The sequence below is a fragment of the Struthio camelus genome, chromosome 3 (genome assembly GCF_040807025.1).
Source record: "Struthio camelus isolate bStrCam1 chromosome 3, bStrCam1.hap1, whole genome shotgun sequence".
Taxonomy (NCBI): Eukaryota; Metazoa; Chordata; class Aves; order Struthioniformes; family Struthionidae; genus Struthio; species Struthio camelus.
The window spans coordinates 473,023-498,499 of NC_090944.1; the positions used below are offsets into that span (position 1 = coordinate 473,023).

Here is a 25,477-nt window from a genome sequence, read left to right on the forward strand (position 1 = left end):
CGTCCCGCTCCGCCGCCCCGCCGCCGGGCGGGCGCCCCGCACCGAGCCGTCCGCCCGGGCCCCGCTAGCCGCCGCGAGGAGGCGCCCGGAAGCGACCGGGCGGGCGGGAGTTTCCGCCCGGTGCGTGCTGACGTGGCGGCACCATGCGGGGCGGCGGCGGCGGCTCGGTGAGTGCCCGCGGCCTTCGCCGTCGGCTGCTGCCCCGGGCGGGCCATGGGCCCGACGCCGGTCCCGGGCGGGGAGGGGGGGGGGAGGGCGCACAGGGCCGGAAGCCGCCGCGAGATGGGTTCCGCCATCAGCACGGCGGCACCGGGGCGGCCGCGGCGGGGCGGGACCGCCGCCTCGCCCCGAGGGTCCTTCCGGGCCGCGGGCTGGGGACGGCGCGGCGAGCGGGCCCAGCCCGAGGCCGGGCCCCCGCTTATCACCGCCCGCCGGCTGGTCCTCGCGCCGGGACTGCGGCGTGCCCGCAGAGCCGCCGCCGCCGCGGTAGCGCCGGGTTTCCGCTTCGAGCCCGGGCGCCGGCCCGGCAGGCGCCGGCGGCCGTGGGGAGGGGCCCGGAGCGGGGTGCCGCCGGCTCCCGCCCCGGCGGGGCTATCCGTTTTGTCCTAGGAGGTCTTTATTTCAGGAAACGTCAGTCCGTGAAGCACGCAGGGAGCAATGAACGTGTGGGCTTAGAGCACGCAGTTGCCCAGAAGGGGCTGAGCCAGTCCTGCGTGCCCGGGGTTTACCTGGCGGGGTGGGACAGGCACAGCAGCCTGGAGTGCTTGATGCCTCCGCTGACGCCTCTTCTCCGCAGCTGTAGGTCTAGTTCAACTCCTCCAGCGGAGTTTCTGTCCTCTGTTTAAACACCATTTTTCAGACTAGGGCTTATGCGTGGTGGTGGAGCAGCCTGTCCCCAGCAGAAGGCCACGTTCCAGAGCCTGGAACGTCCTCCAAATCCTTGGATTTGGAGTAGCAGGAGTAGCACACCTGGGAAAGAAGTCCCTTCTTCATCCTTTCAGGTTGTAAGGTGCTACTTCTATTTGCCGTGTGTCCAGCCCTTGGCATTCCTGCATACTCTTGTCCTCAGTGTTTTCCCAGTGTTTTCCCAGTGATTTCTAAGTGGGAAATACATTGTATAAATAAGAAACACCCAACGCTTTAAATGTCAGCTTCTCTAGATGTTTTCTTCGTTCTTGCTGCTATCAGCCTCTCGGAAAGTAAGGCAAAACAGATCAGAGAGCTCCTTTTTGTTGCAGACCCTTAACTCTCACTCAAATTCTTCATGCTAATTCTCCAGTTTTATACAAAATCTTGCAGTCCTAAAAAATCTTAAAACATGTGCCATGTTTGTCAGTAGTTCAAGTTCTTCCAACGGGGAATTAGGCCAGCTGATCACAGTAGGCTATGCATATTCTTTTCTTTTTCTCATTGCAACTTCACAGGCCTAATCTTTTCCAGCGTCTCATCACGCTGCAGTTCCTCCAGGTTTCTGATGTAGGGGTCCCCAGACGTTGCTGTTAGTACTGCTCGTGGCGTGTGAGCCACGACAAAGTAATACAAACATTCAGTTCACTTTTCTTCCAAAGACGACAAGTGATTGTCAGAGTATTGGTCAAGCAGTTGTTAACGTATTTCCAGCTACTTTGTTAACCTCTCCACGAGAGCAGGCGCTAGAGGTAGAGGCCCAAGGAAAGTTTGACGGTCCCCGACTGCAGTTTAAGAATTCATATAGTTGATGTCCACGCTTGTTTCTGAGTCTCTTCCCTGGTGTGTACCTGGGGTTAGAAGTCTCTCGCTGATTGTCTTCCTAGGAAGAGTGACCTACTAGGTTATAGCAAGACTGTATTTTTATACGTGTGTATGTGTAGGTACATGCATGCACATATAGTAAAACTAACTTTACTGATCTTTTTTTTGCCACAATATAAGCAGAGGTTTAATTGAACTGCTCATCGTGATATCCAAATCTTTTTCAGTTGTTTATATATGTTCCTAAGCATAAATTAGAAGGTAGGAGCGTATAAGACAGATTCAAGTTAATCTTTCCAATGTGCAGTTGCATGTATTTTTTTAGTGATGAATTTCACTTGTCTTGAAGCTGCCTATTCCCTAGTCTCTTAGTACAGCGTCTGAAATTTCTCAGCATCTGCTTCTGACAAGTTATTACATTTTTATGACCTCTTCAAATTCTTTCACATACCTGTTCACTGTTTTCCCCAGATAATTTCTAATATTTATTTCTAATAACTAAGCACTTTATAGCATGGGTCCAGTTGACTCGTGTGTTACATTTTTCTATAAAGAAGATAGGTCGTTTGGGCATATTCCTTGTTTTCAGTCCCTTAGCCAGTTCTTATATGTGGCAATTTTATCTCTGTTTCTAGCTCACAGTTTTTTCTGTGTCATACTTTTACTGTGCATTGATTTTGTTTTCTGGTCAGTATAACCAAAATCTGTGTCCTGGGTTTCCCAATGAGGCATGAGATTGAGTCATTTAGTATTTGGAAGAAGGTAATAAATGATTCTCCACATGCCAAGAGAATGTCCTTTATATTGATTTAGGGTTGTCAATGGTATCTGTTGCATTACATGTCTTAATAAAAATACAAGAAGTAGAGAGCAATAAATGAGAAAAATCCTTTATTAAATAAGAAGAAAGATTTCGAGACGTGGATAAAGTAAACATTCAGTCAACTGATGGAGTATGACAAAGTAATGGAGATAAAACATGAAAAGAAAACTTAGAGGAGGCTAGAGCCAACATTCTTGACATGGAAAAAGCAAGACTAATTTCATTAAGGAAAGAAGAAGTACTATGGAAAAACTAGTAGGTTAGAATCTAAAATACTTTTCATCATGTGCTAAAGTCTAGGCAGAAAGCAGGTACCACTGAGTGAGTTGGAGACAAAGCATCTTCCATCATGCTATAGTGCAAGGGGAGAGATTGAATTTCATACGGGGAGAGGATTGGGGAGGGCCTTGTCCCTGTTTTGATTCCTGTTCTAATTCAACAGGAGTTGAAAGGGGTAAACGCTTCCTTGTTGCAGAAGACAGTGCTTTCCCTTTCAAAGCAATGGTACACAGCTCCTCAAAGTGCAGTTTATTGTGTTGAACTGAAAAATGAAACATGCAAGAAGAAAAAAAAATTATACTGCTAATCTGAATTGTTCTACTTTGTTAGGATGCCAGGCCTGAACATCACAGACAACAGAAGGTCAAGAGATCTCTGGGAAACAAAAAGTATGTGAACATTTCTTGTCAAGTTTGACTGAGGGCAAGGAAAAAGCTGAGCGATTCCTATTGGGAAGCTGTGTCTGATATTTTCAATAATAGCCTCAACAAAAAGAGCTGCAACCATTTTGATTTGTTTGATGAGAATCTCAATTGAGTTTGCTTATTAGCTCATTGGAAAAGCACTTTTCTGACACTTCAACTGGTATAAGCTTTCATTTTTGTTTTTTAAAAGGATTTTAACACTGGGAAGATAGAAATTATAGCTTGAAGAGCTAAATGGTGTTCCCAAATCCATGCATTTTGAGCATGAGAAATACTAATTCAAAGGTTTCAATCTGAGAATTCCTCTCAACAGCCTTCTACACTCCTCAAACATAGTGTGTGCTATCCCACCTGGTACAATCTGTCCCTGACTTCTTAACTTCTGTACCAAAGTGTTAAGGCATGAGCTCCACAGCTGGGGGTGTAGGAGAGTATTTCTGGGATGGCCATCACAGCTGTCATTCAAAAGATCTACTTGTTTCCCTTTGTGGATTCTGGCAGTAACAGGCTATGTTGATAATTGTTTTCCTTCTGCTCCTCTTACATTAATGGTATTTGCTCAGAGAATATGTACTCAGCGTCTTTTAGCAGCTTAATCGTTGCTGTCATGTACGGTAGTGTAAATGTCTGGGCATTTCAGGGCTGTGAGAAGTATTTGAGAAGAGTGCAGCAAAGTTCCATCTGATCTCTAGAGATAAAATCAGTGTTGCTGACTTCACATTCTAAATTAGTCTTAATATAATGTGATTCATAGGATATATCTTCAGGCTTTTATTGTTGAAGGCCTTGCCGGTTAAAGTTCTTCCTGGTGTTAAGTCTTTAATTTGTGTAATGTCAGCTCTCGTTCTGGGAATGCATACTGAAGGGGATCTTGCCCTTCATGAGAAGGAAAAGATTGGAAGAAGAGTCCTTATATTCCACACTGACAGCTTAAGGATAAATGTTTATTTTTAAACTGAGATGAACTTGCACCTGCTCCTTACTGTTGAAGGGTTGAGGTAGGATGAATTTTTTTTCTGCTGCTTTTGAGTAGCTCTCTAATGTCATTTTCTAAAAGAAGCAGTGAAAAATAATGTTTAGGATGTTTTACCTTGCTGGCACTTCTTTCACAAACCTCAGGAGAGTCAATGAACTGTGAGATGAATTTCTAGAGTGCTTGGGAAGATGAAAGGGATGTTGTCTATCAAGTCACTGTGGTTTTGTTTGTTTACGTACATACGTATATATGATTTCAAGTTGATGTATTCCAGATCTAAGCAATTTGAGGAGCTGGAAACTACTGTCCTAGGACTGAACAGTAACTATGATGAGACAGTCAGCAACGTTTCTTCTGCCTCATCCAAGAGTCGAGTGAACGGGAGTGCAGAGTCAAGAAGCAAGAGGACAATTCGCAGGCCTGCTTACTGGTTGGAAATGAGAGGAATAAAAACCAGCATTAACAAAACTTCAGGAAAAAAAGGTACTCATCACTCTTGGCTCTATATAAAACTATTTTTCTCTCCAATTCTTTTGTGAGAGATTGGATGAGTTTTGAAAGACTTGCTGAAGTTCAGCCACAAATTCCAAACTTGGTAATGATGTTTGTGTATTAGGAGAGAGAAACTTTTACTACTTCAGAATCTTAGGTAAAAATCTCTGCCTTGTGAGAGCAGGTCTGCATAACCTGCATAGTGTTATGAGTGACTTGCCTATTAAAATTAATGATTCTATGGCTGAACTCGGCTTTGTCTATAGAAGAAGTACGTCTAAGGGTTTTGCCAGCTGTTTCAGGAAAATGCTTTGACAGCTTTAAGAACAGAACAAAGCAACACTAAAAATGTACAAAAGTGGACCATGCAGCAGTATTCTGGATTAGACACAGCTTTTCTAGTTGTTAGACTTTTTTGTGGATTTTTAAAAATGTTTTAATTTTCTCATGATTTTCTGATTTAGAGTGGTTTGGAGGTCAAGATTATCTCTTACTTTGCTATAGTAAAGCAGGGACGTTCAGGTTTTCTGGTCTTAGGAGTTGTTTTCCAAACTTTTCATGTGGCTGAGAGCCAAAATGTCAGTCTTATTGCTCTTTCTTCATCTCCTGGATCTCTCTTCCCTCCTTGCTCTCTTACTGAGTATTACTGTTTTCCTAAACTGTGCTACGGTACTGTTTCTTCCATGTCTTCTTTGTCGGGAGATTGCAGGCTGTGGATTTTTTCCTCTAAAGAACATGGAGTGCCTTAGAGTTACTGACTCAGTAGCTTATGTCTGTCTCACTGGTGTCTAGATGATGCACAAAAAGCAACTTTTTTCTTTAGAAGTATTGACTATGAAGAGAAACTGAGACAGCAGACAGACACAAAGCTGTTGACAGACTAAGTATTTCCATTCTTTCTTGTTAGCAGGAGAAGTACTATTGAAAGGCAAGAGGAAATCTGAGCAAGGGGAAGATGAAGATCTTAAAGACTCCCCCAAGAAGAAGCAAAAGATTTCTGGTAATATAAACAACCTGTAATTTCTAGTTACAAGCCTCCAGGTGCTTTTGGCTTCCTATCTGCCTAAATGCTATCCTCTGCTGTCCCCCCATCTCTATTTCTGATTCTGTGAATCTTGCTATATGATACTGCTGCCTAGCTTCTATTTTACATTGGGAGAGGATTGTTCTAATTTCTGTCTCTCTTGAAGTCCAAGCCTATTTTCAACAGTGGAAAAAAAAGGAGTGTAGGGGAAGTATAGGCTAGACAGCTTCATTTTAATTTCCTCCAAATTATTGGACCAAATAATCAGGCAAACTACTTGTAAGCATCTGGAGGTTAATGAGGAGATGATAACAGCAATATGGGTTTTTTAAGAACAAATCACGCTCAACCAGTCAACTTTCCTTCTACCACAAAACTGGAGAGGGAGAAACATTTGCTATCAGAGGTCTTTCATTGGATCAATGTATTCAATCAGTGATTAGCTGCTAAAACAGAAAAAAATATAGAATGAAGTTCCATAGTCTTTCTTAGGTTCAAATCTAATTACTATTTTTTTCACCAGTCAAAAGGACAGAACCGGAAGTATGTAGACAGCACAAAGCTGAGAGAGATGGCAAGTGCATTGGAGAAAAGATTAAACTTCAAAGCAGTCTTCACATTACATAAATAGTCTAAAAGACAGGATGAAATAGAGAGTGTAAAATGAAAGGTACTATAGTTAGGAAGAAATATTTGCCCAACTGAAAGACAAAGAATAACCTGCTAGGTATCAGTTCTTCAGAAAAGGGCTAGGGACTTATGATCACAAGCTGAGTAGGGGCAAACATTGTCATGCTTTTTTGAAAAGGGCAGATGTTATATTGAGATGTTGGAAAAGGAATGTAGACTTTAAGATGTGTGAAATAATTCTGCCCTACTGTAGGGCCTTGCTAGGAGTACTGTTTCCAGTACTGGACAGTGCAATTCAAGAAATCTGTGGACCAACTGAAGAGAATGCAGAGGAGAGCAAAAAGCATAACCAATGAGAAAAGACTGAAGGAATTAGAGTTGTTTAGTCTAAAGAAGAAAAGACTGAGTAGTTGTGATCAGCAGCGCAGTCTAGTTGTAGGTCTGTAGCTAGCGGTGTGCCCCAGGGGTCAGTACTGGGTCCAGTCTTGTTCAGCTTATTCATCAGTGACCTGGGTGAAGGGACAGAGTGCACCCTCAGCAAGTTTGCTGGTGATACAAAACTGGGAGGAGTGGCTGATACCCCAGAGGGCTGTGCTGCCATTCAGAGGGACCTGGACAGAATCACAGAATCACAGAATCACAGACAGGCTGGAGAGTTGGGCGGAGAGGAGCCTCCTGAAGTTCAGCAAAGGGAAGTGCAGAGTCCTGCCCCTGGGGAAGAATAACCCCATGCACCAGGACAGGCTAGGGGCTGACCTGCTGGAAAGCAGCTCTGCAGAGAAAGACCTGGGAGTGCTGGTGGACAACAAGTTGACCGTGAGCCGGCAATGTGCCCTTGTGGCCAAGAAGGCCTCAATGGTGTGCTGGGTTGCATTAGGCAGAGTGTTGCCAGCAGGTGGAGGGAGGTGATCCTGCCAATCTCCTCAGCCCTGCTGAGGCTGCATCTGGAGTACTGTGTCCAGTTCTGGGCTCCCCGGTACAAGAGAGACATGGCACTCCTGGAGAGAGTCCAGCGGAGGGCTACCAAGAGGATTAGAGGGCTGGGGCACCTCTCCTATGAGGAAAGGCTGAGAGCGCTGGGCCTGTTTAGCCTGGAGAAGAGAAGGCTGAGAGGGGATCTCATCAATGTATATAATTATCTGAAGGGAGGGTGTCAAGAGGATGGGGCCAGACTGTTCTCAGTGGTGCCCAGCGATAGGGTGAGAGGCATCGGGCACAACCTGAAATACAGGAAGTTCCGTCTGAACAGGAGGAACAACTTCTTTACTGTGAGGGAGACAGAGGGACACTGGCCCAGGTTGCCCAGGGAGGTTGTGGAGTCTCCTTCGCTGGAGAGATTCAAACCCACCTGGACGCAACCCTGGGCAATGTGCTGTAGGTGACCCTGCTGGAGCAGGGGGGTTGGACTAGATGATCTCCAGAGGTCCCTTCCAACCTCAACCACTCTGTGATTCTCTGAGTGGGACTTTCTCTTTTATTGTGAACAGGTCAGCCATACAGTGAACAGTGTTTGTTTCAGTGTGAAGAGTTTCCGCTCTCAGAGCATTGTGTATTAACAACCATAGAGATTACAAACACCTGGATGGGACTAATGTGTGGCTGATTTCTGGCTGTTGACTGAGAGGAGATGAGATAGCAGTCCATCTCTTTGAGTGTTAGGGGGTTGGAAGATTTTCCCCTAAAAAACAGTCGTTGAGAGACACTGTAGCCGAGGCTTATTCAGGAAACTGTTATTGTGAGTTACTGGGAAAGGTAGGGCATCCTAGCTCCTAGCTTATACCAAAGGCAACCTTCAGTGGCATCAGGGCAAAATATGGCAGGTGTCACTTGTCATATTCTGATGCCGTGCCTTGTGCAGCTTCATTAAAGGAAGTGGAATAAGATCTTGGAATATGGAGTTAGAATTCTCATAGAATTAAAAACAAGTATTTATCATTTTGATGTGGGTTTTTTTGTAATTAATGGAACTTAATGTTATCATCTTTTTTTTTTTTCCGTGTCTTACACTTGGGGCAAATCTGGATAGATTTTTATGGGAAAAAAGATATCTCTTGGAACCTAAAATTGCCTTCCATCCAGGTTTGAAGTTATTACTTTATATCAGTCCTAGAAAAAATAAATTACAACCAAAATCAAGACATTCTATGGGAATATATTATGTAGCCTTCATTCTAGGCTTTGCTGTGCCCTTGACTGAAGAAGCATTAAAAATCCCCTGTGACTTGTATAACTAAGTAATCTGCCTGCATTGGCATATAGTTAAATATAGCTATAGATTTTGAAAGAGAGGAGGGAATGCAATTTTTAAATTACTAAAAAAAAGCATTGAACAATTCTGAGAAAGTGGCTCCTTGCTGGCCCACCCTTGAGATAGACTGACTAGCCGCCTCCTAGGCAAGCTCTTTGCTTTTGTAAAAGGCTCACAGAAGTAAGCCTTGTGGTCTTTCTTGTTTGTATTATAGCAGGAAAAAAACAGCAAGCTGGAGCACAGCAAAACTCCAGAACAAAAGGTCACTGTGTTCAGAAAGAACCACAAACCTATGGCACAGGTAAGAAAGAGCAGTTGTTCAGAGTTGTTTATAAAGCAGTTAAGAGATAAATGCAATTTTAAGAGTTGAGTGTGAGCAATGGCCATGTCTCTATGTTTCCGTTTTTTTGTTCACTTTCCTGTTGATAAGGAAGAGATGGGTGCTATCCTTTGGGTGCTGTATCAGTGTTGCAGAACAATATTGGAGAGACTACATGCTGCCTAGTAGTATAGTTCCACATGATTTTGCCCTAACATCACTGCAGTAATGGGACTGTGAGGGGGGAATCACATCTGAATGGAGAAAAAGCCTGTTAAAATAGTTTCAGCCTAAAACTCTTAAAAAATATATACTTCTTTACTCAGCAGAATATGTTTCCAGAAAGAACTGTGTAGATGCTGCTGCCAAATCAACTTTTCTGATAACCTATTAGCCAGAAACTTGAGCAGTCCCTCCTAGGAAATGTAACATTAGCCTTGACTCTGCCAGCGGAATGACTTGGTATGCATCGCTTACAGCACTCACTAACTACCCAAGCTTTCTCCCAAGCGCTATTCAATTCACTAACTTTTCCTCAACCGCCTGAGGAGGGACAACCCCTGCCTGTTATTACTTGGCAAGGAGAAAAGCCTTTAGATATTTTTATGGTAAGAACTCAAGCACCTGACTGTTAAGCCACTTCTTCTGAGAACCCATTTCAAGAATTTATAATCTTCGTGGCTAAAACTTCTGCTTGACATTTCCAAAAGGCGCCAGGAACTGGAGACCATGCCTGACAGGGTACCTGTGCCTGATGGTACAGATCTGTTCACCTGCAGTGCCAAAACTGCTGTCTAACGTTAGTGAAGTTCTAAAGATTTGGTTAGTAGAATTGAATTGTGGGCTTTTGTCCTGAAACTGGTCACATCTGTGACTACTTTCAGAGTAGTTTTTCAAGGTTGCTTTTCTAAAAGAAAAGTTTATTCTGCATGCCAAAGTAGTTGTGTAGTGAAAATGAACAAAGGAAAAATCTCAACGTATGGAAGAGTTCTCCCCACAAGGAGATAGTAGGAGTAAGAGGTTTTAATCAGATAGTTTCCCCAAAGGAGTGTTGTAAGCCTTGTCATATGACATGTATAAGCTGCAAACAGGATAAAACTGTTGAAGAGAAACTGGACAGGAGTTTGGTAGCATGTGACCAGTTTTCTTTTAGAATTCATTGGGCATATTGAAGAAGTAAAATAAGATTTTATGTTTGCAGTTCTGTTCCAAATCTTCTGTTTGGACAGGTAGTATGGAAGAACAATGGTCTTTGGAAATTCGGGACAAAGGCCGAGTTACCTGTCCAACGTGCAGGGCTGTGGTGAGAAAGACTGTAGAAGGACTGAAGAAGCATATGGCAAACTGCAGGCAGGTGAGAATAAGAAAGATGAGCACTGTTTTCTTTAATCTTCTCCAGCTTAGTGATGAAAGGCCTGCACGTTGTTTTGCATTGTAGTTAAAACCAGTTTCATCATCTCTGTTTAAACAACAGCCCTTTATACCTCTTTAAGACGCTGCAGTTGGTGTTTCTTGCTCAGGCTATTGCTGGAGGCTTGGCATGAAGTGAATGAAGATGTAGGCATTTCCTTCTTCCCCTAAAGTTTTGCTCCAAAGAACCTGTTCTGTTCTTAACAGGCAGTTATCAGGCCTACATAAGATGTTCTGCTCTCCAGCTCTGTTCCCCCAAAGAGTTTCTCAGTGCTTTGGTTGGTTTGCAGTTATGCACCCTATGTCCTTGTTTATTTGTAGGAAATGTTCACTTGTCATCACTGTGGGAAGCAGCTGAAGTCTTTGGGAGGGATGAAATACCATGTCATGGCAGACCATAATAATCAGGTAACAGCACTACCGTGCACATACAATCTTAGAGGCAAGACAGTCTTTTATTCTTTCTCTGAGGCACACAGAAACTGAATATGGTGTGATTTTTCAAATGTGGCCCTTCAAGTCTTGTCTACCTATTATTTTTCCTGCAAGACTGAACACTTGGAAAAATGATAATATGTTATCCAAGATGGTAGACATGCTGCATCTTAGAGGGGATGAATTTCCGTTTAGGCTGGTAATATGTCACACAAAAAAGGCATAAGAATCAGAAGAAATGAAATTAGAGTGCACTTTTCAGTCCTTTACCAGAAAGTAGAAGGAGTTTTGCTACACACAGAGCAGACCAGTTTTTAGTTCTTTACACTTCAAAGGTAAAAAAGCAGAAGCAGTAGTTTACTTCTCAGCTATTTACTGTAAAGATACAAAAGCTACAATCTGCTTTTGCTCTTTGCTGTTACTTTAAAGAAGACAGCGTCTTCCATTCTAGTTATGAAGAATTAGAACTTTTGTAAAGATCATTCAAAAGTTAGGGTCCTAAGATTTAGAAAATTAACTACTGTTATTTTTTTCATAGTTCCTAGTAGTGTGGTTTCTGAAACTACAGGTGTACTAGTTTAAAAAAAAAAAAAAAAAAAAAAAAGCCAGGAAACATGTTCTGGCCCTGAGGAATAGGTCCGTAGTTCAATTCTAAATTTTCTTAGTTTAGGTGTCATATTTAGTATAAGATAATATAGGAAATAATATGCAATAACCATCAGAGATAAGAGAAGAGCTTGAACTGTAGTTTAGCATACATTAATAATTCTTACTGGCAGTTAGTCAGCTTAGCTTCTTAGCTTTAGTTAGGCTAAGTGGAAATTGATAGGACCAATAAATGTTAAAAGATATGTGACAAAGATGAGCCAGCACTTTCCATAGGCAGAAGTGAGGAAAAGTCATTATAGAAGTCTACACCCTTGCTCTTCCCAGCAGTTACAGTTTGGAACCATTTCTTATTAAAGCTTTGTTTGTAGACAGTTATCTGAATGTTAAAACTACCATTTGTAGAGTAGTTTTGAGTAGTTTACTCTTTTTAAAGCTAATTCATTTTTTCCAGTACATAGTCAGTGATCATTGTATTACATACATTTCTGTAAAGTCATAAGTGTCAGAGATTTAATTATTTTTAAACCTTTCATTCTGTAGTGTGTTGAATAGTGAATTCACTATGAGAAGTGCTAAACCTCCTTTGTTTCTCTTTCTTCTCTCTGCCTTGCTTTAGCCAGTTGTGAAGGAGGGAGGAGAACTAGATGAGCAGCGTGAGCGAGACCGCCTTCGGAAGGTTTTGAAGCGTATGGGAAAACTAAAGTGTACAAGGGAGGTAAGCTGCATTGTGCTAAGAGTCTTGAATTGAGCGTCACCCACTGCACGAGTATAAAGTGCTGTAAGACTGGTGGCTACGCTTTTGGGGCTGGCAAAAGCTGGATTTGTTTCAAGACTGTAGCTGTGCTCTCAAGACAAAGTAGTCCCTTGAGGGGATTCAAAGGGATGCTTCCAGGAAAGCAGCAGGAAGCCTGGAGAGTTTCCTTTAAGTAAGTGTGAAGCACTGAGCGTAGAAAATCATTGAAGTGACCGAGACTTGGTTATAACCTCTTGACTGAGCAAAGTGGGAGTCTGGGGAACACTAGCTTGACTGGAAGTGTTAGGGCTTCATGCATGACTTGATGAGTGAAAGTCTCTTGCCTGTACTAGGAAGGAGATCAGCTTCTGTGACTGTCAGATCCCCCTTCTGACTCTAAAAGGTAGGCTTCTAGGGTATTAAAACAGAGTTTTTCTTTACAGTTTTTTTAATAGCTTGTTTAGACCAGATATGTAAATGTATATTGAGCAAGGATATGACTTTATAAATACATTCAATGGAAGATGTCAAGGAGGAAGAAGTTAAAGGATAACCATTTTACCTTCTGACAGTATTATAAACTGTTCATGAATATATTTAGGTTGTTAAATTAAAAGAAACTCTTTGACCACTCCTGAGGAATGAAATTCTGAAATAATCTTCCAAATAAGATACGGGCTACCAAGCAGCTTCCATCATGTTAAGGTGCAGTGTCATACCTATATGAAAAATACTATATAATCAATCAGAAGATAGAAAGTTCAGTTTGTGATAAAATATCCTTAAGTATTTGATGTGTTGGTGTCTTCAAGGGGGATGGGGAGGAAGCTAGGTTGTTGTTTGTGTGCATCAAATGTATTTTATTAATGTGTACTTCTGGACTTTTCCTAGTTGTTTGTGATGGCCAGTTGGTTTTATGCATAATTAACCCCAAGGGTTTGCCTCTTCTGGTTTTTGAAAATACTAAGACTGGCCACAGCTAGAGAAAGGGATGGAGCACAGAATATAGAAGTACATCTAAGAATATAAGAAACTTAACTGATGCATGCTTGATTTGTCCTGCTCCCGAACCCAGGCTCAAATTCATCACTGGATTCAGGGCTAGGAAATTTTCTACTAAGTCTATGCAGGAAACCATTGGAGTTTTTGTTGTCTTTCTTTGTGGATTGAGACATGGACCATATCCTAGGAATATCTGAAAGTTTTATTTAACAATCTCCCTAATATTGCTGGGCTCGAGGACGGTTCAACCAGCCAACGAAGTATAAGAGCCTTTTTTGGTGTTCCCCGCTACCTACAAAGAAGTTGTAAGAAATAATTTCCCCCCACTTCAGCCAAATCTTTCCCAATTTTTTCTACCTGAATAGACAAGCATAAAAGTTTATTACCTAATTGTCTCTGGTCTTGGAGAAAACTAATAGTGCTTTGTTCAGCAAATTGTTGATGCCATACACAGTAGTCTTGTAATCACTTGGAGAGCATTTGCTCCATGGATTTTTCTTCTGCGTTGACAGGGCTGCACAGGCAGCTTCACCAGCATAATGGGATACCTATACCATACTAAAAAGTGTGGGAAAGCTGCTTCTGAGTTGGAGAAAATGACTATGAAATGCCATCACTGTGGAAAAGCATACAAATCAAAGGCAGGACTTGTCTACCATCTCCGATCTAAGCATGGGCCGGTAAGTGCAAATTGCCAGAGTTACCAGGATGGTGTGATAGTGATTACTCCCTCATATACTTCAGACCGTTCTGAACTGAGACCCACATAGGCTTCTGTCCTCTACTTGGGTGGGTAATAAGGGATAGCAAATCTCTGCATTTTTCTGCTTCTCTGGAGTACTCTGTCCTTGTCCCCTTTTCCTTCTGATAGCAGCTGTTCCTGTCCTGTGATTAGGATGACGTTTTTAATGGTAAATCACTGTGGTAGCAGTAAACCTTTGCCCAGTCTGACTTCTGCTCTGTGGGAAAATGATGCTAGCATGTTTAACTGTGAGAGCTTCCTATTACACTTTCCTTTGCTCTTAAAAGACCCAACACTGGAGCAGAACAGGGAAAACTGTGCTTGTTGTCCATGAGGATTTTTACAGAGACAGATGTGGTATCCTTTCAAGGCCACTGGCTGCATGAAGCTCTCTGCTAAAACCTTACTGTTGTGTCCCTGAATAGATTTTGGCGCTGTCTTGCTGGTAGGGTACACTTCTGTCTCATGTCTGTGACAGTGAACCACAGCTGGAGCAGTATTTTTGGCAAGCATTTGAATGAGTGTTCACAGTATTTAGAGTAGCTGAAGTAGGAACGGAGGGAGGCTCACCTTTTTTGGCCTTTCCTTGCAGGTTGCTTTCTTCCATGAAGAGAGAAGAACAGAGAGCTTGAAGGAAATAAAACGGGAGCCAAATAACACAGGCAGAGTTCAGAGGAGATCTGCAAAGGTGGCAATCTACTATCTCCATGAGTTAGCTGGAGAAGAGCTGGCCAAAGAATGGCCCAAGAGGAAAGTGCTGCAGGACTTGATTCCAGATGATCGAAAGGTGCAAGGCCTTCAGAACATTATGTAAAGTTTGAGTCTTCTGCACAGCAGGAGTCTTGCACTGACATCTACCCAGTGTTACCAGTGTGTAATGGCCCGTGGAAAGCAATGTTGAGGAAGTAATGTCTTGTGAAGGGCATCAGATTTTGCGCTCTCTGTCATCTTAGACGATAGTATTGCTAAAGTAGCAATTGCCGTGGCTATCAGTATTTTAGCAAGGTAGGCTAGAAAGACTTTAAAGTACTATTGCTGTAGTAGCAATATTTTTCAGTAGGCACAAGCAGTGAAGGCAGTTATAGGCAGTATGTTGCTCAGAAGTCATAGGCTGAGGCTCACTGCCACGAAGCAGTAGTATTTTCTAGTTTTTCAAACTTTGGACAGTGTCCAGGAGCATCTAATAGGTGGTAAAGGAACCCCAGAGGGAAAGGATGGATTTAGGACTTTGATGGGACGAATACATTTGGAGGAATTATAGTCAAAGTTGTGGGAGGTTTTAGATTCTGGGATTGTAGGGAATTTCCAGATTCAGTCACGTTTGTAGAGGGTCAATGAGACAGGAGAAGGTTATTTATTGAGAGTTTGGCTGTTAGGGTAGGAGGTGAAATAGCACTTCTGTCTCACAGCCTGAGAGAGAGAGAGAGAGAGAGAGAGAGAGAGAGAGAGAGAGAGAGACGTACTTGACACTATGAGTAGCTAGCATTTCTTCTACCTTTTGATTCCATCTCTTTGTCCCAGCTGAAATATACTCGTCCTGGACTGCCTACATTTAGTCAAGACGTGCTGTGCAAATGGAAAACAGAGATAAAGATGTACCGAAGAGTCCACTGCCCAAACCAGGTAACCCTTAAGTCTTTCTGAAGTCTCAAAGGGGACAGATTTCAGGTCTGTATGAGCCAACAACTTTCCACAACTTTGAAACTGCAGTTTGTCTCTCTGTCTGCAAGAGAGAAATTCTGCTCCATCTCAGTATAGTCAGTTAATATAACCAAGACTCCGTGTGGACTGCTGCCCTAGGGATGATCCCTCTGGGGAGGTGTCTGCCCACTTCAGAGCTAGCAACTTGGTGTTGGATTGATACAGCTTCACATCCAGCTAGGAGCTGGTGCAAATGAAGGTTTGACTTAGCAGTGAAAAAACGGCAGGCCCATGCAGTAGAATCTAGCAGGTGCACTAAATCTAATTATAGAGGAAGGGAGGAAGAGAGGTGAATCTGAGGGCTGAGAGACTGTTTTGTCTGGCACAGCACTTAAGTCTTATTTTGAAGGCTGAAAATGGGCCCCGAAACAGATTCGTGCATGGCACTGTGTTGATCTAGGGATGCTTATGCGTGTGTACATAGTTTCTCACAATCCCACACTGCTGTAACAAGTCAGATCCGCTGAGAAGAACGGGCCCCTTTGGTGGAAACTATTGGTACCTCCTTGCTGGAGTGCAAGCACCCGCTTCCTTCACTCTTTGTCCATTAGACTGACTTACACTGCTGGAGGCCTGAGGGTCAGTAGTGGCTTTTGTCTGGGCTTGGTGCAGAGGTAAGACTTTTTTTTTTCTCCTCTGGCACTCTGTCACCAGTTTTCAGGATTGTATTATTTCCAGGCATAAGAATTGCAACATGATGTTGTATATGGAGCTGCCCCCAGAAAGCAGCTGTCCTAGTCCACCGACCACTAACCCAGAAGCATGTCCTGCCCCTACCTCCTGCTGCAGGTTCTGGTCTGTTGTCTGAGTGTGATTAATATCCCGAGACTGATGCCTAAAGCTCTGCATGGGGTAGGCCCTTAAAGCTGCCCTTTTTGCACAATTTAACAGGGACCATTGATGCCAGATGCAGTACTTCACTCTGTGCCGCTAGATGCAAGAGCAGAGCAGGAGAGGTTGTAGTGTCTTGTACTTGCAACTGTGCTTTGTTCTGAATTAATGTCTGCTGCCCTTTAGGCAAAATGCAAACTCTATCATATTACTCAGGCTTTTAGTAGAGAGTGAACGTATCTGTGTGACAGGGGTGCTCAGAAACTGCAAATGTTTAATTTACTGAAATGTTAACTCCCTTGTAAAGGTCTTTTTACTACAGGCCTTTTGGCTTTGTAGGACTTGGTATCTCACTTCCTCTACCTCTCTTACGCCTTTGGGAAGAACGTCCCAGAGATCAAGACTTTCTTTTGCAGGAAGAAGTGTTTCCTTACCAGAGTTTTGCTGACACACACATTTTTCTCCTGTTTCAGGGTTGTGAATCTGTATATGGCAGTGTCTCAGGACTCAAATCTCACCTCGGCACGTGCACCTTGGTTGGTAGCATTTTTGTATTTGCTCTCTTTTATACCTATAGCCTGACTGCCCTGTTCCTCAGATAATTCCTTTTTAAGCTGTTGTCCTGCTGTCTCTTAGTCCTAGTTTTTCACAATATGCATGCTTCCCAACGTGCTAATAGGGCTGCTATTGCAAGCAGCACGGTTTGAGGCAAGGAGGGAACATCTTCATGTCATACATTTTATTGACGTTGCAGTCCTACCTGTAGATTCACAGCTACAAGAGCACTTTTTCCAGGTACAATCCTAGAGACCTCGCAACATCCTGCAGAGTAATCCTTTCCTTTGTGGGTATGATTTGCCAATAATGTCAGTGCTTCTGTTGCTGCAGCATTCGGTCTGGAATGAATAAGACATTCGACTTCTCAATGAGATGGGTTATGTCTGTCCAAGAGTCAAGTATAATATATAGGTGCATCAGCCTTCTAGGCCATAATAGGTGATTTTTTGTTGTTGTTTTGTTTTGTTTTCATGCCAGGGAGACTTTGTGGCTGGTAAATACAAGTGTCTCCTGTGTGAAAAGGAATTTGTTTCAGAGAGCGGGGTCAAGTATCACATCAACTCCGTGCATGCTGAGGTAAGGCAGGCAGAATGGAAGTCCCCAAACCCCAGACTGTTGGAGATGGGGAGGGTGTTTTGGGAAGAAAATGCTGGATGCTTGCCTTGTAATCTTTCCTTGCTCACTGTTGAAAAGAGGGTCCTGGACTAAACGGGCCTTTGATCTGCTTAAATACAGCTGTTCTTACGCATTTGTTTGGGGAGCAAGTGCTGTATCATGTCACATGTCTTGTCCCAACCTGCTGCTGTCCAGTTCAGCTCTTCAGCATTTCCTATGCCATTAGCCAGCCCATTGCTAAATTAAATCAAACTCCTCTGGTGCAGAGTGACACCTGATATGTAACTTTTAAGAACAGAGCTTTGTTAGTCAGCTGCTTTTCCAGATCTAATGTTTCAATAAACTCTTGTCCCGCAGGCAGCTCTGATATGAGCCCTGATAGACTTTGTATGGTATTTCCACTGTCAATACCAACCTGTTGCCTTCTAAACCCTTCAGGACTGGTTTGATGTGAACACAACTACCACCAAAAGCTTTGAGAAGCTAATGAAAATCCGCCAAAGAGAAGAAGAGCAGAGGAAGCAGCGGAAGAAGCGTCCTTTGGCTCGGGGTAGAAAGAAGAGACCTGGGTCCCTGTCTGCCAAGAAACTCCCCAGTGTTGGAGTTGAAAGAACGAGGAGGAGTAAGAGGAGTCGCCCACAGCGGGTGGACAACGAGAGTGAGAGTAGCGAAGAGGGAGAGCCTCAAGTTGCGCAAAGAGCAGAATTTCCAAAAACCTGCCGCAAACGAAGCCGGAAGTAAATCTCTGGAGGAAGAGAGGGAGTAATCCCAAAGCTTTTCAGTTACAAGCCCCACCTCTGTCAGGCTCACAACCCACAGTGCTAACATAAGCAACTGAATGTCTTTGGGACTGCGATTCCACTCATAACTTCTGTGACCTTGATTTTGGAACTGTTGCGTCTGATTGGTTGTGAGAGACTGCAAACCAAAGCTGTGGTGCACAGACTGCATCTCCTGGTGCATTTCCCTTGGACAGTGGCACTAGCAGTGTATGTACCCGGTGTAGCTCATGCCCTAGTTACAGTCTCAGTTTGGGTCACACTAGTTGCTTGTTTAGTGATTTCCAGTGTAGCAGCTGTCTGTGTTTTGTCATCTTACTTTGGTGGGTGAGAGCAGGGTTCTTTATTGTGGCAGTTCTCTGTATAAGAGGCTGACTAGCACTGTGTTTAGGTCTCTTTGAGGGAGGAATCCTCTTTCTTGCACAATATACACACAAACTGAGCAGCACTGTGCAGCATGCAAAGGCTTTAGCTTGCCCTGTAACTCAGTCCTGTCTGTTGTTGGCAAGGCTGCCATAGAAGAGTGTATACCTTCTTGGCATGCGCTCCAGTGTGTTGCACAAGACACTGCCTGTACTTCGTACGTGGGTGTCCAGGCTCAGCACCAGCCGGTAGGATATGATCTCTGGTCTGCTTGAGAGTGATGGGACAGCTTTGTCACCCATGTCAGAAACCTGATGTTCTCCCTGGCATCTGTCTCTGTAGCACTGGGCATTGAATACTTGTAGAGGATCTTCCAGTCCCATGGGGAATAAGGACACAGAATCACAGAATCGTTTAGGTTGGAAGGGACCTCTGGAGATCATCTAGTCCAACCTCCCTGCTCAAGCAGGGTCACCTAGAGCATATTGCCCAGGATCACATCCAGACGGCTTTTGAATATCTCCAGGGAAGGAGACTCCACCACCTCTCTGGGCAACCTGTTCCAATGCTCTGTCACCCTCACAGTGAAGAAGTTTTTTCTCAGGTTCAGATGGAACTTCCTGTGGTTCAGTTTCTGCCCATTGCCTCTTGTCCCGTTGCTGGGCACCACGGAGAAGAGGCTGGCCTCATCCTCTTGACACTCCCCCTTCAGATACTTGTACACGTTGATGAGATCGCCTCTCAATCTTCTCTTCTCCAGGCTGAACAGGCCCAGCTCTTGCAGTCTTTCTTCCTAGGAGAGATGCCCCAGCCCTCTAATCCTCTTGGTAGCCCTCCGCTGGACTCTCTCCAGGAGTGCCATGTCTCTCTTGTACTGGGGAGCCCAGAACTGGACACAGTACTCCAGGTGAGGCCTTCCCAGGGCTGAGGAGAGGGGCAGGATCACCTCCCTCCACCTGCTGGCAACACTCTGCCTAATGCACCCCAGGAGACCATTGGCCTTCTTGGCCACAAGGGCACACTGCTGGCTCATGTTTAACTTGTTGTCCACCAGCACTCCCAGGTCCTTCTCGGCAGAGCTACTTTCCAACAGGTCAGTCCCCAGCCTGTCCTGGTGCATGGGATTATTCCTGCCTAGGTGCAGGACCTTGCACTTGCCTTTGTTGAACTTCATGAGGTTCCTCTCCGCCCACCTTTCCAGCCTGTCCAGGTCCCTCTGAATGGCAGCACAGCCCTGTGGGGTGTCAGCCAGTCCTCCCAGTTTAGTATCATCAGCAAACTTGCTGAGGGGGCACTCTGCCCCTTCCTCCAGGTCATTGATGACTATATTGAACAAGACTGGACCCAGGACTGACCCCTGGGGGACACCACTAGCCACAGGCCTCCAACTTGACTCTGCGCCATTCACCACAACCCTCTGAGCTCTGCCATTCAGCCAGTTCTCCATCCACCTCACCGTCCACTCATCTAGCCCACACTCCCTGAGCTTACCTAGGAGGATGGGATGGGAGACAGTGGCAAAAGCCTTGCTGAAGTCCAGAAAGACAACATCCACTGCTCTGCCCTCATCTACCCAGCCAGTCATTCCGTCATAGAAGGCTATCAGATTGGTCAAGCATGATTTCCCTTTGGGGAATCCATGCTGACTACTCCTGATCACCTCCTTGTCCTCCAGATGCTTAGTGATGACCTTCAGGAGGAGCTGTTCCATCACCTTTCCAGGGATGGAGGTGAGGCTGACAGGCCTGTAGTTTCCTGGCTCCTCCTTCTTGCCCTTTTTGAAGCCTGGGGTGACATTGGCTTTCTTGCAGTCCTCAGGCCCCTCTCCTGATCTCCAGGACCTTTCAAAGAGGATGGAGAGTGGCCTAGCGATAACAGCCGCCAGCTGCCTCAGCACTCGTGGGTGCATCCCATCAGGGCCCATGGATTTATGGATGTCAAGTTTAGACAAAAGATCTCTAAGCTGATCCTCCTCAACCAAGGGAGAGTCTTCCTTTCTCCAGCCTTCCTCTCTTGTCTCCAAGGTCTGGAATTCCTGAGGACTGGCCTTAGCAGTGAAGACGGAAGCAAAGAAGGCATTAAATAACTCTGCCTTCTCTGTATCCTTTGTCACCAGGGCACCCGCCCCATTCAGCAGCGGGCCCACGTTTTCCCTAGTCTTCCTTTTGCTATTGATGTATTTGAAGAAGGCCTTCTTGTTGTCCTTGACATCCCTTGCCAGATTTAATTCCAACTGGGCCTTAGCCTTCCTTGTCGCATCCATGCACGCTCTGACAACGTCCCTGTATTCCTCCCAAGTGGCCTGTCCCCTTTTCCACATTCTGTAGACTTCCTTCTTCTGTTGGAGTTTGGCCAGGAGTTCCTTGCTCATCCATGCAGGTCTCCTGCCCGCTTTGCTGGACTTCTTCCTCAGAGGGATGCACTGATCTTGAGCCTGGAGGAGGTGATGCTTGAATATTAACCAGCTTTCTTGGACCCCTCTTCCCCCCAGGGCCCTACCCCAGGAGATTCCCCTAAGTAGGTCCCTGAAGAGGCCAAAGTCAGCTCTCCTCAAGTCCAGCGTTGCAGTCCCACTCATTGCCCTGCTCCCTCCTTGTAGGATCCTGAACTCCACCATCTCATGGTCACTGCAGCCAAGGCTGCCTCCAACCTTCACATCTCCAACTAGACCTTCTTTGTTTGTTAGTACAAGGTCGAGCATTGCTCCTCCTCAAGAGTTGCCTGTGGAGAACAAGTGTAGCGCCCTCCAAGCCGAGGAGGAGCTGGGCATGGCTCGGATCTTAGGGAACATTTTCTTGTGCTCCAGCAAAGCAGCAGAGGTTGTAGAAACTATTAAGAAGCAGCAGCACAGGCAGCATACTCTCTTTCAGAGAATGAACTGTCCAGAATTTCTGTTACCTGAAGTCCCACTATCCCAGGAAGTTGTAAAGTTTGACCTTTTCCATACAGTTTTGCAGACAAGGAAATAGGCAGCTGGCTCCATGTTGCCTTCCCATGAATTTTCTGTATCTGGGAAAGCTGCCAATACTGAGATTCACAGGGAAGCCTATGCAGTGCCTGGTGAACAGGCAGATTTGTATGTATGTGTTTTTACCAGCATAATCACATTGGCCTTGACAGTGGAAGTGCTGTATAGCCAAAGTGTTCTCAAGAGCTGCTTCTTCCATACAAAAAAGGCAAAGTAGACCCCAGCTGACCATTGTCTGTATCTCATGTGGATTAACAACTGAATGACAGTGAGAGAGCATGTGGTGCTCCATTGTGATCGAAATGCAGTAGTTTCGTTGCCTGTTGGGGATCGGTTGTCACCGTGGTTGCAGTGCTATGCTAACAGTACAAATATCTGGATTCCATGCAAGATGGATAAGGCTTGCAGCAAGAGGGGCAAGATCAGAATAAGACAGAATAAAGCGTCAGCAGTGTGAGAATGTGGTTTCTTGTCCTTTTGGTAAGGGGCGTTGCTGCTACCAACCGTACCTGCACAGCACACCTCAGCCTGGCCACTCAACTGTCGTGCGTGCTCGCTGGTGCTGTTCAGTTCTCTTACCCCGTTTCTCCTTACACAGCTGTACTTTGACCACACATGTTTACTACTTTCCTGCCCAACAGATGGGCAACAACATAAACCCAAGTATTAAAGAAGTTTTTTCTTTGTGGATCTCAGTCAAGAGTCCTGTTTGCTGTCTCTTATGAGTTACTAACCAGCACTGTTTTCCAGGCCTGGCTACTTCATCATTGCCATCTGGATTTTGTGGAGTTACATCAGCAATGAAGTCTCGCATGTAATGTGGCACAGGAAAAAAAAATCATCCAACAGTCCATCCATACTCACTTCGGTCAGTGTTATGGCAGGTCATTTGCTGGAGTGACTTGAGCTGGTGAGTGTGTTAGTGGCACTGCTGCACAAATAGTAGATGCTGGGCAATGCGGGCCTATAAGCAGAGACCTGACAAACTCTGCACCAGCACAACCTGTTGTTTCTGAGGAGTGTGGTCCGTTCAGGAGCACTTGCTTCCTACTGTTGATGGACTAAGGCAGGCTGCTGAGCATGAGTGCAGCAGTGCCCTAAAATACTGCTCTGAGGGCATGAGAAAAATCTGGCCTCAAGGAAGGTGTTTATATTGGGGAATAGAGAACATGATGTGCACTCAGTGCTGTAAATACAGCTGTAACAACAGCTAACTGAACCACAACCTAACATGCTCAGTTATATTTACTCTTCAAGCACCCATGAGTTTACTGTTTGCTCCATTGTTAACAGTTCAGCATGTAGGTGTAGCCTGGCTTTTTGCAAATCAAGGTCAGAAATCCTACCCCAGCAAATTTGGCATTGCTCTTATAACTTCTGTTCAAGCAAATACGTATTTAAAAAAAGATCCAGTTTTGATGTGGAAAAAAGTGATAAGAGAAACCAGCTAGTCACTAGATAGTTGTTCCAGTGATTAATTTCCCTAAAAAATATGTGCCTTACTTCTCATTGGAGTTATTCTTAATTTCAGCCTCTGCATCTCATACTGCTCAACTCATGATAATTCAAATAGCCTTATTTTATCAGAAATTTCTTCCAGCATATTTGTAGACATAATTAACTGCGCACATAATTTGCTATATGAGCTAAAGAGATGTACTAGTCTAAGTCCAAATAGTTCCTCAAATTTTTTTTTTTTGGTTCTTTGCTGACATTTTATATATATTCAGTAGTGGGTTTTGGCTTTTTAAGTCCAGAGACAGCTGGACTGGACTGGTCTGTTTTATGTAGAATGCAATGATAACATCTCTGTGCTCTTAGCTACTATTTCTTTTCCTATTCAAGTGCTGCATTACACTGTTTACATTCAGTTAGCAATTTACTCTCTTAAGCACTCTTATTTAAATTCATCTCAAATTGGGTTTGAGAGCCTACTTCCTTTCTTTCTAGAAATACAATTTAACAGGATTTAAGTCCAGAGAGCAACATGAAGAACTAGTCTGTCCTTTGTAAAAACTGTACTTCAATGAATTATTCCAGTATAGACCTCAATAACTTTTTTTTTGATTAAGCAATTCTTTCATAAAACTCTATTGTGTAGTTAATTTCTTCATTACTTTCTTTTGTCATCAACTTTTTTAGTCTGCAGATTTTTCTTGGCAATTGTTTTATGTTTTCATCAGCATTATTGCTAAAGATAACACGTAGCTTCAGACTCTGGGATTCTCTAGGACAAATCCTATTTACAATTATTTCTTTGCAAACCATTACTAACCAGCGTTTAATATGTGCTCCACTGATCTTTGTATAGCACTGAAAAGCATGTGGAGCTAGGAACAATGCCTTGCAGAAAATCACCATGTCTATAGCCAGTTTTACCAACCCAGACTTGTAATTAAAAAATAATGTTTACAAAAATTAATCTCTGTGAAACCACCTTGAATGGTTTTACTTATAATGTCCTTTAATGACAACTCTTCTGCTGTTTTGCCTGGATGGATTTCAAACCGATTACCTGTACTTACACTGACCACTCATTTTGCCCTTTTTGAAATACTGGCGCAATGCTAAGGTTGTTGTATTTTGTTTCTTGCAAAGGGGGAGAGATTATCTTTTTTGTTTGTTTTCCTTAAGCCTCAAGGATTTCCTCATTGTTTTAAGGATCATTAAAAGCCATTAATAACAATGCAGAGAGCTTCTCAGGTGATTATCTAACAGTCTCCTCTGCAAGTTATCTAGTGCAGTAGCTTCAGAGTTCTGCCTTTAGCTTGCTTTAATGATGACAATGTCCAAAAATTGAGCTGTTCTGTCTAGGTATGCAGGAACTGTAAAACAGAGGACCTTACACAGAGACAACAGCACCAGTTTGTTATTCCTGCCAGAATGAAACAGCTCGACTGCTGTGTGTGGCTAACAAGAGTGAAATGCCTGCAGCACGCATCGTACACACAAACATATAGCTGTGTCTAATTCCTGAAGGAGTGTATCTGACTTGTTTTTGTTTTTGTTTTTTTTAATCTCCAATGGTAAAGACACCACACCTTTGCCAGGCAAGCTCTTCCGCTGCTTAGTTTTCCTTACAGTAACATTAGGTGTAATGTGGATGTTTTGCTGTGCAGCTGCAGTGGGTTTGGGAGTGGACCAGCTCTTGGAGCATTTGGTCCCTGGTGCTTGCTGGGTGACCTGTGTGGGAAGCGTCCAGCTGGAGGGCTGATGTTGCCCTGGGACGCTGTTTGGCTGTGACACTAGGGATGGGACTGGCACTAGGCACAGCATTATTTGTTTCTTAGTGTGATGATTGACTCTGAGAGCCAGCTGTCTTCAAAGTTAAGTAGGTCAATTCCATAATTAAAATACAGCAGAGTTAACAGTGAGACTGGGGGGGGGGGGGGTTATACTGGGTAGCTCTGGTGAGACTTTAATTAGTGCAGTGTCTCCTTTTATGCCCCTTTTATGCATATTGTATCAGACAGGCCTGTCACTTCGGTCCAAAAAGCTATCTGCGTTATACCTGAAGCTTTCCTAAATCAGAGGCATGCCTGTCCTCACCGTCACTGCTGTGGAATGAGAGGCAGCCCCTGGTTGGGGTGCCAGTTCTCATAGAGTACAACAGGAGAGTCTAGAGGCAAGGCAGAGGCACCCAAGCATCTAGGGAGAGCTGGAAATAATAAGCCTTCATAGGGCAGCAGCAGAGAGGCCACTGAACCGTGTGTGCCTGTCTCTATCAGGCTGCCAGTGGAAGGGCAGCATTGTGGCTGGTTGTATGGTGTGGAGGTACTGGCTT

The 25,477-nt window shown here is 44.2% G+C and overlaps 1 protein-coding gene across 8 annotated transcripts; it reads left to right on the forward strand.

The window, feature by feature from the left end:
- The first annotated feature begins 21 nt into the window (after positions 1-21).
- On the forward strand, positions 22-18,803 carry ZNF512 (zinc finger protein 512). Of its 8 annotated transcripts, none has more exons than XM_068936597.1 (15): positions 60-167; positions 865-1,001; positions 3,164-3,222; positions 4,509-4,717; positions 5,634-5,726; positions 8,843-8,929; positions 10,177-10,301; positions 10,679-10,765; positions 12,018-12,116; positions 13,649-13,816; positions 14,471-14,665; positions 15,400-15,501; positions 16,884-16,946; positions 17,446-17,544; positions 18,022-18,803. In XM_068936597.1, exons 2-15 carry the CDS (start codon positions 870-872, stop codon positions 18,322-18,324), a joined length of 1,821 nt encoding a protein of 606 aa, XP_068792698.1. In that variant the 5' UTR covers positions 60-167; positions 865-869; the 3' UTR covers positions 18,325-18,803. The 8 variants fall into 8 exon arrangements, with proteins under 8 accessions (XP_068792704.1, XP_068792703.1, XP_068792698.1 ...); XM_068936599.1 differs by having other exon boundaries at positions 5,637-5,726; XM_068936598.1 differs by having other exon boundaries at positions 74-167; positions 860-1,001.
- Positions 18,804-25,477: the final 6,674 nt, after the last annotated feature.

What these genes read in the sequence shown, in the direction of transcription:
- ZNF512 (XM_068936597.1), top strand. Translation starts at nt 870, where the DNA reads ATGCGTGGTGGTGGAGCAGCCTGTCCCCAGCAGAAGGCCACGTTCCAG. An exon ending in AGATCTCTGGGAAACAAAAA is followed by an intron (nt 3,223 to 4,508) that starts GTATGTGAACAT and finishes GATGTATTCCAG; the next exon opens with ATCTAAGCAATTTGAGGAGC. An exon ending in ACCTCGGCACGTGCACCTTG is followed by an intron (nt 16,947 to 17,445) that starts GTTGGTAGCATT and finishes TTTTCATGCCAG; the next exon opens with GGAGACTTTGTGGCTGGTAA.